This window comes from Camelus bactrianus, chromosome 3 (assembly GCF_048773025.1).
Source record: "Camelus bactrianus isolate YW-2024 breed Bactrian camel chromosome 3, ASM4877302v1, whole genome shotgun sequence".
Lineage (NCBI taxonomy): Eukaryota > Metazoa > Chordata > Mammalia > Artiodactyla > Camelidae > Camelus > Camelus bactrianus.
Window position 1 is genome coordinate 88097234 of NC_133541.1, and position 14365 is coordinate 88111598.

Below are 14365 nucleotides of genomic sequence, written 5' to 3' on the forward strand. Positions count from 1 at the left end.
TTCAATGTGTTTAAGATTTCAGCTGAAATTCCAACAAGGGTAAGTGATTTCGTGTCATCAGCCAATCATAGGGTAACAGCTGTAGATGGTACAGAACTTCCCCCAATCTAAAACTGGACAGGAATATCAGCAGAAGTAACTCCGTAGCTGTACTAACTCCAGGTGAGTGGAAAACACGGGTTTTTACAAGGAAATAATGTCCACGAATTTACAGCAGGCTTATGGGTTCATATGCCAGCCTTTCAAAGGAGACTTTAACTAAGACTTTAATATGAACTAAAATAGAAAGTACTAGACTTTGGTGTAAGCAGGTTTAGAAAAATCATTTTCAGAGCATCTTTAAAAGGTCAGCATTTTTCGTTTCACATTTATACCGGCAATAAAAATGTATCCAGTTAAAACAGTATACAGAACATGTTAGAGAGGAGGAACCAGACACAAGGGGGACCCTTGTTAACAAGGGCAGAAGTTCAGCACCAGTTCCCAGTTCTCTCTGTACACATGAACACAGACGACACTCACCGAAATACATGGTATGTGTAGGTGCCGTTTAAAATCCTCAGGAGCATTCACATTGTAGAGGTACTGACAATTTGAGGGTGGTTTTGGGAGGAGCCTTAAGGGGACTTTCCAGGAGGGATTAAAACTGCAGAGAGATTTCAATTTTGCAAAGCCTCTAGGCTGTCATAAATATGAATGTGAGCTATGTTTTTTTATCTTTGCACTTTTGTTTGGTTTGCTCAGTAAACCTAGGTTGAGCACATATTAACAGTCAGACTACACCCAAAGAAATAAAAACATTTAGGTGAGCATTTGTAGGGATGTACCTCCTTAGTAAAACGTGACTGGGGGGAGTGATTTTTAAAAAACATATTTACACAAGTTTAGTCTACTTAGTGACGATCACAGTGCTAAATTTTACGAGATTTAAAAGTCTGAAGTTTTAAAAATGATGTCGGATGCTCACAGAAGTAAAACCCAGTCTCTTTTTTCACTAAAATAGAAAATGTTCATAGAGAAGCATCCTGAATGAACAACAGCACCTTAAAAAGTCACTAGTTTGACAAGGCCGAAACCACTTAGAACTAAATATTTGCATCCTCTCTGCTTCCTCATTCCTACAATCCCCTCATTGCTCACCACCTCCCAAGAGAAAGATGTGTAGAATGAAGCTATGAGCCATGGTTTAGACTGGAAAATCAAGACATTTCAAAAGGCTCGTGCCAAAACGACAGTACCAGAACTTAGTAAGGAGAAAACCAAAACAAGATCATGTTAAGCCAATTTAACATAACTGAAAGTTCAATTTATCAAATATGCATCAAGTAACAAACAAGACATTTTAATGTTACTGAATGAACAAGCTTCTTCATGGCCAAACAGCAAACAGATATCATGCAGAAACAATACTCGTAAGTAGCCGAAGTTATCGTTAGGGTGACAGTTTATACACAAAGGAATACTTTGAGATAAAGGGTTTCACTCCCAGGAAGATTAACGTAAAAAAAAAACAGTGAATTTGGGAGTGTTCAAAATGAAACTTCTAGAAAACGCTTTACTAGTGATTTCCTTAAGCCCACTGTTCACAAACAGGTCAGAAGGACTACAACTACAATGGGACCAAATGCCGGGATTTCTGGTCTTCTACTGTTAAGATACAGCCTCGACCCTGGGGTGGGAGGGTGGAGAAGAAAGAAAGAAAAGACACCCTGAAATTCTGGCTGCCCGGCAACAGCTCCCCCTGCCCCTGCATCAAAAAAAAAAAAGATGTATCACTTCACTGCCGTTGCTGGAGAGTTTCTCTATTCAGTACCATTAACTAATGAAATAGTGCGGAATTTCTGTAAAGGGTCCCAGTTATTCAAGAGAATGCACTGTCTAGGGCCGTTTTAACAAAGGGTCTCCACCAACCACCCCTTTCCCACATACCTTCTCCCCACTTCTTCCTGCCTACCTCTACTAGAACCATCACCAGCCCCCCTCATTGGAACAGGAAAATTCAGCACCAGCCAGTGTCCCCCTCTCAACTCGGAGAACCTTAAGTTTTTAGCTTCCTGATCAGGCAGCAAAGAAATGACAATCCGCCTCTGCCTTCCTCCCCTCTCTCTTTACAGCTTAAAAAGTACACTTGGCCAAGCAGTTCTCACCATTCAACAATTCATTCTTCTTTTGTAAAAAAAACAAGAGTAAAAACAGCTAAGCATGATCACAAAACATAACACTGAGCATTCAGTTCCTATACCTTACAGCCTCATTCTTTCACCTCCTGGTCCATAGGATTTGGTGCCTGAATAAATCTTAATGTGTAAACAAATGGTTTCCTCTACAATTAAACCATTCATTCATTTTTTTTTTTTTAAAACTGCTTGGCGGATACCCAACCCAGAGACTTCTAGGTTATTCTATTATTTAGTGCTCCCAATGGTTAAAAGGCAATAAGCTCATTTGGAGTTTATAAAACTATGCACTATCAACAAAAGCATGTAATGTTTCCAAGACACACCGTGGCTTCTACACACACAATGGGGGAGCTGTGTGGAGTCTCCCCCAAAACAAAAATGCCCAGCCCCAATTAAGCGCCCTGGGGGCCTTCAAAGCAGTTATGCTAAGTTGCAAATACAGCAAGATCCACTTGAACTCCAACTGTCTTGTGTGCTTTTCCTCCCAAGGTAGGGAAAAGGCTGGGGCAGACCGACCTCATTAAAGGGTAATTAGTGAACCCCTGGACTCGAGGGGCCGGCACAATCGAGCCCATTGTCAGCATTTCACTGTGGAGCCACTCTTTTCTCTTTTTCTTTTTAACCCAGGAGGTCTCTACAATCTAAAAGGCCCACATTTTAAATTTTGAAGGATTTCATTCTGGCCATTTCTACTCCTACAAGTCATGGACTAAGAAGAAAAGCAGCAATACAAAGAGCGTGCCTACTTCTTTTGTGGAATTCCGCCACAGCTGAAAGTTTTTAAATCAAGAAATTTAAATAATTTATATTCTATACAGAATACATCATTCAAAATAAGTTTTATTTTTTAAACATAGTGAAATAAATGCTCCACCTCCTGGTTACGGAGATGGAAAATAGCACATTCAAAAAGGATATTATAAATCAATCAACACAGAGCTTTTAATGATTACCTGTGACCATGCTGCAGACAAAAAAAAAAAGGATCTATTTACATGTGAAGGTGTTATTTAGAAACTAATACAAAGTAATGTGATCAACATAACCACTTGACCATCAATAAATTTCTTCACACCTCTTTAAAGCGCATTATTACTGTTGATATCAATCTGCCAAGATGCTGAGGACTGAACACTACTATAAAATACAACAGTAATCTGGCTCTTTACATTCTTTAAGAGTACCACCTTTCTGCAAATACTAAACCCGAGACACTCCAATGCTTTGGTACTAAAATTGCAGTACATGAGAAAGTAGTTTTTCCGGCAAGTAGTAAATAAAGCTAAATTTGACCTTCCCAGCAACCAAGATTTAAACAAATCTAATATTTACATAAAATCAGATGGATCAATACCTTTGGGGGGAAAAAAAATCACTAAAGAGGAGAGAGAGATGGGGTGATTGACCTCCCTCAAAGCACAACCACCCCACAACCACATAGATTATGTAGGCTAAGAGGCAGTGAAGTCAGGGAGCCATCCACTGTGCCTACCGCAGCCCCCGAATTCCAATGGCTTCCAGAAGGTGTGCTCCATCTAAGCACAAACTTGTAGGATAATGTTTGTGTCCAGAGTGACATCTTTCATGCTGCCCTTATATTTGTTAAGCCAATTAATCGTCCAATTTGTTTATCTTTTGAATAGCAAACGAAAGAACTTAAAAGTGTGTAACAAGTCTTTTGTGTTTTGGCCAAATATACTTAAGCTATATTTAGAAGTAAATTTGTGTGTATTTGGGTTCTCTTAAAACACTGCATGAGGAACCTTCCATTAAACTTGGGCAAACATTCTTGCTTTGTTTATTTTAGAAATACTACAAAATGTATTTGTGTAATTTAAACATACGTAACACATTTTGAGAAATGTTGAAAAGATAGAAAAGGCTTATTAAGAGACGGAGTGGAAACCCTACTATACTTGTGCTTAAAATATATATATATATACCCAGTATATAAGGCTTTGGAGGGGGAAATGCAAATCCTGGAAGTCATCCAAAGAGTTGGAAACTCTTCCTCTTAAAGTAAATCCAAGGGCCCAAAAAATAAATATTCAAGAGCATTAATTTGTTTCTAGATGTGTGCGTGCAAGTAAAACAGCAGTCATAATGTGGAAATTTCAGTCACATTTTGCAACTAATTGGAAGCAGATTAGAATTCCGCCTCAGGGGAACGTTGTCAAACTAGAAGCCGGAGCAAATGAAGAAAGAGGTGAAGGCGTCGTGAAGAGCTGACAGATTTACAGCGCTCAGAGCTATAAACGGGTCCTGGGAGGGAAGGAGGGCGCGGCCCCGGCTGCGCGCCCCCGCCATCGGGAGCGCGCAGCCCGGCCACGCCCCCCGGGGGGCCCAGGCCCTCCATCTGCCCCCACCTCGCGCCAAACAATAAACCGGGCCTTCGCAGGAAATCAGGGGGCCTGATAAGAGAGAGAGACTGCAGGCTGATGAACCCGAGCAGGCCAACGTCGGAGGGAGAGGAGGGTTCTTTCTTTTTGAAGGGGGGGAGGGGAGAGAGAAAGAAAGCAGATTGTGGAGGATAATACAGCAATGGAGTAATGGAAACAGCTGCTCGCTTTCTACTTCAGTGTCTGGCATCTGCTGCGGCATCATGGGAAAGGCTGCTGAAGGATTTGGGCACGGAATGTAAATGGAGACAATTGGCCAAATGGAGTTTGATGCGGAAAAGCTCAACCGCTCTGTTTTAAAATCATGTTTGCTCCCTTTGGGGAGCAGAAGCCAACAGTATCACTGAACTCAAATTCCACCTTCAAAGCAGCTGAAAGATTTGGGAAAGGTCTGAAGAGCGGGTGGACCGCTTTTCAGTTACTTCAGAGGGGAAACAATATAAAGGGATAAAGCCTCGTTGTTGGAACAGCCTCCGTTTTTCAAAATATGCGGCTCATTTTCCACAGATCTTCATGGAAAAGTTACATTGGAGGACTTTTTTTTTCCCCCATGGATTTCACTTACTTGGAGAAAAATGTTTCTTAAATCACCACTGCTTACTTCTGAACTGGCTCAAGGGACAGTTTCTATTTGTTGTGCCTATTTTCCCCTTGGCTGCAAAGATGCAGTTCTCATTTCATTTCCATCACAAAAGAATTGGCAAAGAACGAAAAGGCAGAAAGACATCACTGAAGTGCTGCTGTGTTCGTCATAAGCCTATAATAAAGCACAGATTTGATAGCATTATCCATGTACTGTGGTAAACCACACACAAATAAACAGTTCTCCGTGAAGAATGAAAACCCGAGGCTTCAACCCTTCCAATTCAAACATTATTGTTGCTTTTAACATGAGCCATCCATAAATCAGCCAAGGAGGTGACAGGAAATCCAAAAGTAATCTGGTCTGGCTATGCACACTTTGTATTAAAAAAAAAAAAAAGTTAAGAGATGCTTTCCAACTCAGCCTGATGATGGTCTAAGTGAAGAATGGATAAAACTGTAAAACCCAGGCAGAGAAACAAATGGTACTTTTAGGCCAAGTGAATTCAAGCACGTGGTAGGTATAGCCACCAAAAAAAGTACAGCCCTCCAGTATGGTGAAAGCTTGCTAACCTAAAAAAGGAACAACTTAGACAGGACCTTTGAACCTTCAGTGACTGATGCGAAAGACAAAAAAAGTGGGTCTAAAGCTGCCAGAGGGCCAGATGTGCTTTCCTGAAGAAACCAAACCAGGAGTTTTCTTTAATCAGAAGGACGAACAGTGACTTCTAGGAGTTTATGAAAGTGTGACCAATTGGAACTGTGTCGTCTGTTGCTAATTGAAGCATATAAAAGAGTCCATTTCTTAAAACATACTACAAACACTTTTTTTTTCCTTTAATTCACTGCCACATGACAAAAACCAGAATCAAGTTGACTGGTAGAAGATCAGTGCAACCAAAGACCAAGCTATTATTTCAAACTGTCAGGGGAAGGCAGTAAAATTGCTACCAGGTCTCCTTAAGTTACCCTTCAATAAAAAGAAGCCATCAGGGAAATAAGAGGAAAAGAAAACACATCAAAACCTTAAAAGTCCCTTTAAGTAAAATTATACATCTGTGGCACCATGCCATCTGCTCTCTGGTTAACATAATAAGCCAATTCCACAACCTAAATACCTGCTTTCTGAAAGCATTATGTACAACACAATATATCATCAATATATTTTTAAACTATGAATGCTGCATTCATATGGCATTATTGGAATATGCCTCAGTGTTCTCATAGGCACATTTTTTTTTTAAGGTGCTGCTGAGGAGGAGGATTCCCAGGAATCGCAAAAAGCTCAGTGGCTGAGCTCGAACAGTCACAGTGAATAATAAACTGGACTGGGAGGTGGGGATGAGAAAGAAGAAAGGGTAGCTTTGAAAAACCAGCAGCAGTATTTATTCATCACTTCAAGCCCATTTGTTTTAACCGAAACACCCTTCCCTTTGAGGTCTCTATTACAACAAAAATATATAGTTTTAACATTTCATTTAGCTTCACGGGGCAGGGGGGAAGCCTTCTGAGTACCAGACGAGTTCCCGGTGGTTCAAGGACCACTGACCTATCAAAATAGAAGTATTTGCTTTGTAATCTCTTCAATTCTTCAGGCAAAACCCATCATCTACTTTAATACATTCCCAAAGGTATTTCTAACCAAAATCTAGCAGATACGCAAAACTCAGCTTCAGGAGCAAAGTGACAATCTCCCCGTCTTGAATATCCTTTAAGCACTCCAAGTAACATTACAAACAGCCCAACTGATGGTCAATCTACTATGAATTGTTAAACAATCTTTCATTCAGCTGCAAACACTTTGTTCCAACTGCCAAAACCTTCAGCTTAAATGAAAAAGAAATTGCAACAGAAAGCAAGAAGTCACTAAAGAAACTTCAGTTGGGAGTGGGACCTGGATGGACACGGTGGGGCCAATTACTCTGCAGGAGAGTGGAATAGAAAAATCAATGGTGGGTTGTTTTTTTTTTAAAGAACAAAGCCCACACTAACTAAATACTCCCAATCCACCCCCAACCCAACATTTATCTATGCAATTAAAACATGTATATACACACCTATGAAATAAATAGCAGTCACAGGGTACTACCCAGTATGATCCCTCTATGAACCTGTAATGATGATGACTTTAGTCATTCTTGGGACAGAGAAGTCACCTGTTCTCTTTCCCTATAACCTTAAATGTACAGATTAAGAGGGCATTATTATTTATTGACAACAGTCTTAGGGAAGAAAGATTATTTCCACTCCGATGTTGCTAAGAAGTATTGCCGTAATTCTGGCTTCCATGTTCTACAAGAACGCAACACAAGTAATTTAGGAATAAACTGTTTAGTATTAATGCAAAAACCCTTGATGTTCAGATCACTGGTACGTTCAGAGTGCTGGCAATTGAAACTATGTTGTGCTACAGTAATTACCGGGAAAAACTTCCAATGCTTAATATTAAAGAATAGAATAACATGATCCTTCCACCTCTTCTACACTCTAGAGTGTGTTCAACACGGCAATTATCTCCGTTCAAGAAGCAGAGAGTCGAAACTGCATTGAAACTCAATTACACCCATGACTTTTTAAACATACACTTCAAAAGGCAGGTTTCATCACATGCAAAATCACTGAGCAAAATCTTTTCCCCAACTTGTAAAAAAGAGATTTTTATCCCTCTCCCACGAGACCTCTTCAAGTATACAAATGATTTCTTTCTCTTTTTTTGTACCCCCCTCCTTGGTTTATTAGAGGGATGACTGAGCAATGGTGAAAGACAGAGAGTTCATCTGATAAAAACTGGGATGTGCAGTCCTCCCAAACGTCACTGCCACGCTGCCCAGAACTGCCACCATTTTAAAAAAACAGATTACACACTTGTTAACAAAAGACACATTGCTCTGCTACTTTTAAGAATGCAAAGGAACTGGGAGTAGTCACTTTATGATTTAAGTGCTTGTGGCTAAAATGGCTTTCCAATTATCAAGGGCCTCTTAGGAGGAGCAAGAATGCATGATGTGTTAATGACCACAACCAGGGGTCCCTTCTCCACTCTTTTGTCAGAACCCGGGCAGATCCTCCCGGCAGCTTCACCATTAACATGTCTGTTTCCTGTCAGCCCACTCAGAGATAATGTCATTTATCTCAGGGAGGCACAAGCCCGGTCATTAGCTTCTATAAAAGACCTCAAACAAAGGCCGGATAATGTTTTACCCAGGGCTCTTAGGAAAACCAGAACCCAGAAGCTTAGCATCTAAAAGTCAAGGACTCCAAAGTTACTATCGTTAAGAGAATATTTTCCTCATTATCTGCAATCCTAGCCTAAGAGCTCTGAACCTGAGCAAGGTCTGTGGAGAGCAAACACCAGTCCAGGATGCTACCACATACAATTAGATTAACCGACAAATGCTGACCAGAGTTAGCCTGGGAGAGCCCTTGCTCGCCCCCTCTCCCAGCCACCTCCAGGGTGGAACACTGACAAAATAATTCAGGTACTGACTAAATAGTTAGATCTTTGAAGAAACTGACCCCTCATTGTGATTGCCTGCAGGAACTGAATAACCATTATAAAGTGTTCAATGGCTGGGCTTCTGGAAATCTTTTAAATAAAAGTAGAACTGGTTAAAATAAATGTCGGAACATGTGTTTTCACAGTGTTGCTCATATTACTGCAATGTCAAGTTCCTATGAAGTACCAGGTGAACTTTTTTAAATTAAAAAAAAAAACACGCACACAGAGACACAGTCAAAATTGGAGCAAATCTCAGCTATTCAATCCTTGTTTTTCATGCTGAAAACCAAGAACAGATGGTTCTTTCCATGTTGTTGGAATCTGGTTATTGAACACCTCTGTGGTTAGGGAGATTTCTGCTTAGCACTTTCGGCATACATTTCATTTACTAACTATAAAATGCTGCTTAGGAAAAATAAGTCTTTATAACACTCTAATTAAAACCATCTTGCAGCCAAGCAATTTCACTTGAAGAGCATTCTTAACCTCATGACACTGGGGCAATCAATCTCTCCTCCCCCCTGCCCCCCCTTTTTTTACAGACTATTTGCAAAGTTATTAAAAGTTGCCAAACAGTATTTATCTCGTGTAGAAAAATCCTAATCTGTTGTGAGTATTTTTAAAATTTCTCCAGCAAACTCAGCAGACTTCAAATACTCTGCTCAATACCCAGTGATGTGCTTGGTCACGCAAGTATTCCAAGCTTCCACGGGTTCTCACAGAAAACTTCCTTGGGGAGAGGGCAGCCCCTCTGCACCCACCTCAAAAGCGCTGTCACCCTCCAAGGAAGCCTATAGAAAAGAAAGGAGCTGAATCAATGCTGATTGGGAACCACCCTTAGTTCCCAACGTTTTTAACAGCTAAATCCCTTATGTAGCTTTCAAAACAGTTTGCTGTCCAACAACAATGGACTTTGTTCTTTAATTATAGCAAGTGACCTTTCTGCCCTTTTATTTCACAGTAGATAAACTGCACTCTCTAAGCAGAATTTGTAGGGGGCACTATATGCGGGGGGGGGGGGGGGGGGGCGGGGAGCATATCCTCCATAAAACTCATTAATCAAAATATGTTCTTCAATGGCTCACACTCACTTGGAAAATGTGCCAGAATTCCCTAGTGAAGTGTAAAAAAGCTTCTACAAGAGAATAAAATCAAATGAATGATATCCTTTATAGACAGGTCCATTTGAAGACACCACATTTAGGCTGTTAAGGACCAGCTTAATGCAAGCAGCTATTAGAAAAATCATTCTCTCTTCTGAACGTATAACGGAGTAGTCAGAACCCTAAGACACAACTATAAGATCTCCTGGGCTTTTCATGTGTATTTGAAGCCTCAGCTGTTTTTAAGAATTTTTCTGTGGATTTTTGAATTTCCCAGCAATCCAATAAACCCAAAGACTCTAACTATTTAGCCCAGCCGAATGCCTGTGTCTGATAAGTCAAAACTGTACGACAGCTAAGGAGGATACATGCAGGAGAGCCTCAATACAGGCTATTATGTTTCAAAAGAAAGGAGGGGGCAGGTGGAGAAGCAGGTTTTAACAACCAAAAGCCAACCCGTCAAATCTACTTATTCAGACATGCCACTGGTGGCTTAACCACTAAATGGGCTATAGAAATATAGCTCAAACATCTTAGTATTATGGCATGTTTTGATTTTGTTCACGTATTAAGGGAGTGGCGACTTTTACAACATACTTGTGGTTTCCACATAAAGGAGTAGAACACTCATTGATTTAATTAGGTTTCATAAGGTCCAATTTATCATGTTTTACATGACTTTGTGCAGTGAAGAAACAGAATAAACAGACCAAAAATTGACATTTAAGCATGCTGTGAAAAGTAACCGGTGACAGCAAGTCTTATGAATCTTCTGTGAACCATCCAACCAGGGAGGAAAAAAGAAAAAGCCAGCACACACACCCCATTACACCCCTCTTTGGTTTTTGCACTTGGCCCCTCGTGAGCCACATCTGATGGCTGAAAATTAATCATCTTCACTTGTGAGATATTGACTCTTCACAAGCCCAGATAAGCAAGCAAGGCTGAAATTAAAACATTGAACAAAACGTCAAAGAAACCTTTCTCCAAGGATGCCTCAGTGTCGAATCATTGTCAGGTAAAGCTTGTGCTACTAAATCTTTCCCTCAGAAAGAGGTATCCTCTCATCAGCAGGTAGGATCTTCTAAATTAAAATCAAATTTTACACAACCATGAGTTGGTGGAATTAGAGTCACTTCCTTGAGTGGTGTTTGTACAAGGGAGTGCCATCTCTGTGTCCCAAGGAGGAAAGCATTCTTAAGAAAAGTCCTCCTGGGGTGGGGTGGGGGTGGGGAGGAAAGCCAGAAGGAATAGTGTTCCAGAGCCTGAGCCAATACCCCAGCTAGACAGAGAATGGCCAACACCCCAGGATTCAAGCCCCTCCTGGCCATCCCTCACGGGTCCCTGTGACCACACCAGTAGCCATGACTCTACATGCACTGTGCTTGCTCCCCTCCCCCACGCCAGACCCATCATGACTTGTTTGCTCTTCATTTATGTAATTCATACTATCACATTTATGCTGCTCTGACTGGAGATGAGTTGCATGTATATGAATAATTTAATCCTTCCATTTTTTTTTCATCCAGTTTCCTCTGTGACTGGAAAGTGAAAAGAATACAAAAACTGGAGAACTGACACCACGCTCTAATCTCAGTTGCCATGACAGCAGCCTTTGAGATACTGAAATGTTCCGATTGCCAGCTAAACAAAATTGTTGAATGTGAACATTTGGCTGGAAGATTAAAAGGCTAAGGGGAATGCAAAAGGGCAGTACCTCCCACATTCCAGGCAGCAGTGAATCCAATCAAATGGCTCTGACTCCTTAACCACAGCCATTGTGAGCACTGGATTAGGGCAATTCATCTAGATAGTTAGAGCAGATTAGAACTGCAATTTGAAGACTATTGGCAACAAAAGTAAACGCCCTACTGTACTAATAAGACTTCAGAATGCCTTTTAACAGAAATTATGTGAAACTACACATCAAGTGTTAGAATTGAAACCTGGATTTTTTTGGTAAACACATTTAAATTCATCAATGCAAAATGCTGTCTGACCAAAGGGATAAGAATAAAAGAAGTGAAGCGTTCAGAGGCTTTTGCACTTTAATGTACCTTCATCAACTTCTCCAATCATTAAAGTCAAAACTTTCTTCCAGTACTCCCATTTAAATCTTGAACACATGGAAACAAAACTAAAAAGGTTTAAACAGAGAGCAGTGAGTTACTGTACACAGCAATAATCACCCAAAGACATTTCCCTATTCTGATCAAGTTAGAAATAGCAAAAATCAAATTATTTAATAAGCATATATCCAGACAACTAAGCCACAAACCACATGATAGGAATTTTGCTTCGGCAAGGCACAATCTAAATTTAAGCTAAAGATTAATTTTACAGAAACAACGCTCACTCCCCCAGCTCACTCCCAACCTGCTCCGTGGACAGAACAGTCTTCAGTTCTGGGATGTTACTTAATGCACAAGAATTGCCAGACCAGTAAGTCCTCTGCCTCCAGAACTAAGGAGCACAACACTGGGGGCAATTTTTCAAAGGCAGTGTCTAACTGGACTTTCAATGACAAAGATGGAAAGAAAGGTCCAAAATTCCTAGATCAACACTCCCCAACGTTCAAATGCAACACATATTTCTAGAATCTTTTGGCTATGTCTTCACATTTCAGAACACCAATCCATCAAGTCTATTTCACTTTTCTTACTAACCTTCCAGCTCCCTGGTCAATCTAGAAATCCAAGTGATAACATCACCAGCTAAGAACTAGGCCAGGGAACAAGGAGAGAGTCGTAGCAGCCACCAAAACCATTCCATTCTTTCTACACAGTTAGGAAACCAATGACCCTAGAAAACCAAGGTTTAATTCAGGACCAATAACAGGATGATTATCCTTTGACAGAACTATTTTGGAGAACATCACGAAAAAAATAAATGGGTGGAGGGTACTGCGTAAATTAGAATCCTCGACATACCTCTCCGGGGAGGGAACCTGAACCCTGCACCTAAGGACACATTACCAGAAATACTCCAACGTGAAAATTAAAACAGAAGACATTTCTCCTTAGGAGAGAAACCAGGACAAGAGTTAAGTGGGCACAGGAGCAGGTTGTCTATTAAAAGCACACAGCAACCAGCTTGCCTGGCCAGGAGCCCTTTTGCAGGGTAAAAGGTGCTTAGAACACACAGCCCTCCCACCTGGGGACCCAAACAGGAACACCACGAGCAGCAGCAGCAGAAGCAAGAGCTAAACACGGCCCCCAGGTCAGCTCACCCATACCCAATGTTCACGGAAAGGATGCACAGAAGAGAAATCTCACAAAGAACCAGAAAGCACGAGTAAGAAGAGTAAGGCACACAGATGCACACCCCCCGACACACACACTCACACAAATGCACACAAAGAGGAAAGCAGGAGATCGAGGAAGGCGACTTTATCCTACCTTCTCAGTTTTCAGTTTCTTGATTCGCCTGTGGCTCTCCTCCTCCTCCTCTTCCTTCTTTACCAACATAGAGTTTCCCATGAGCCCTGAATCCGGGGCACTTTTGCTAACTTCCCCAGCAGCCGCGACGCTGCCACTCCCAGTGCCCCCGCAGTGGAAGGGGCTCGCGCCACCTCCATTGCTCTTGGCCCCAAAGCCATAGAGGTGCCCCCCGGGAGGGGCCTGGCTGCCACTGCCATTCTGGTGGCCCTGAAGCAAGTCGTGCTTGTCCTTCCTGGATTTGCCCGCATCCTTATCCCGCTTGGCGCCTCGGCTGCTCTGGCTTTTACCTGGTTTCTCCTCTTTGCTCTTCCCACAGGCGGCCGCCCCCGCGGTAGCAGCGGAGGTGCCGGTGCTGATACTATTGCTGTTCGGGTTGCCGCCGCCGCCGCCGCCGCCGCCGCCGCTCACACTTTGACCCAGCGCTGAATTCATGCCAGTTGCCTCTCCAGGGCGCCCTTGGACTTCCTGCCTCTTGCCAGTGCCGCTGATCTCGGGAATCCCATACAAGGCAGCAGAAGGCAGAGATTTATTAGCATCCTTAGAAGTTTTACTCCTTTTCACTTTTGATTTGCTGGTCTCTTTGTGTGAATTCCCCTGGGGAGCCGAGGGCTGAACAGAAGCAAATTTTAGGCCATCAGCTAAGGCTGCGGTAGCGCCGGCCCCACTGGAGGCCAGACCTCCACAATCCTTAGAGCTGCTGCTGGTTGTGGTGTTGGTGGGATTATTCATTTCAAATTTCTGTCTGTCCTTCTCCAAATCAGCGTCCAAATCAATTATTAAATTTCCAACCCCGATTTCCCAATCATCACCACTGTCATATGTATCAACCGTATTTGGATCCACACCTTTTCCTGCCGTAGAAATGTTCACTGACATCCTGAAGATGAGCTCTCTAGAATAAAAATCCGATGAACTTTCCTTTGGAGATGAGGGGACATTCGTTTAGCTCCGCTGGGTTTTCTCTTAAAAAAAAAAAAAATCTTCTAATCTTCCTCTTCTTTTTCCTGCCCCAGGAATGTGTCCAGGGATTTTACACCCTTCAGTCCAGGTCCACCTTTTCCTGTGAAGGGGGGAAAAGTCGAATATTTCTTGTCTGGGTGTTACCAGAATAAAAAACGATTAATATTGGGGAGTCAGTAAGGGGTACAGGGAAGGAAGGAGA

The 14365-nt window shown here is 41.9% G+C and overlaps 1 protein-coding gene across 5 annotated transcripts in view; it reads right to left on the bottom strand.

Moving 5' to 3' along the window:
- ZNF608 (zinc finger protein 608) overlaps nt 1-14365 on the bottom strand; it is a 101091-nt gene that overhangs the window by 83200 nt on the left and 3526 nt on the right. For 3 of the 5 annotated variants that reach the window (XM_074360583.1, XM_010971544.3, XM_074360584.1), the window contains exon 2: nt 13162-14263. The exons of 1 other annotated variant lie outside the window; for it this stretch is intronic. In XM_074360583.1, the coding sequence (XP_074216684.1) occupies nt 13162-14079 (918 nt within the window). In that variant the 5' untranslated portion in view covers nt 14080-14263. The remainder of the gene's footprint in view (nt 1-13161; nt 14264-14365) is intronic. One more of the 5 variants, XM_074360585.1, reaches the window with a different exon arrangement.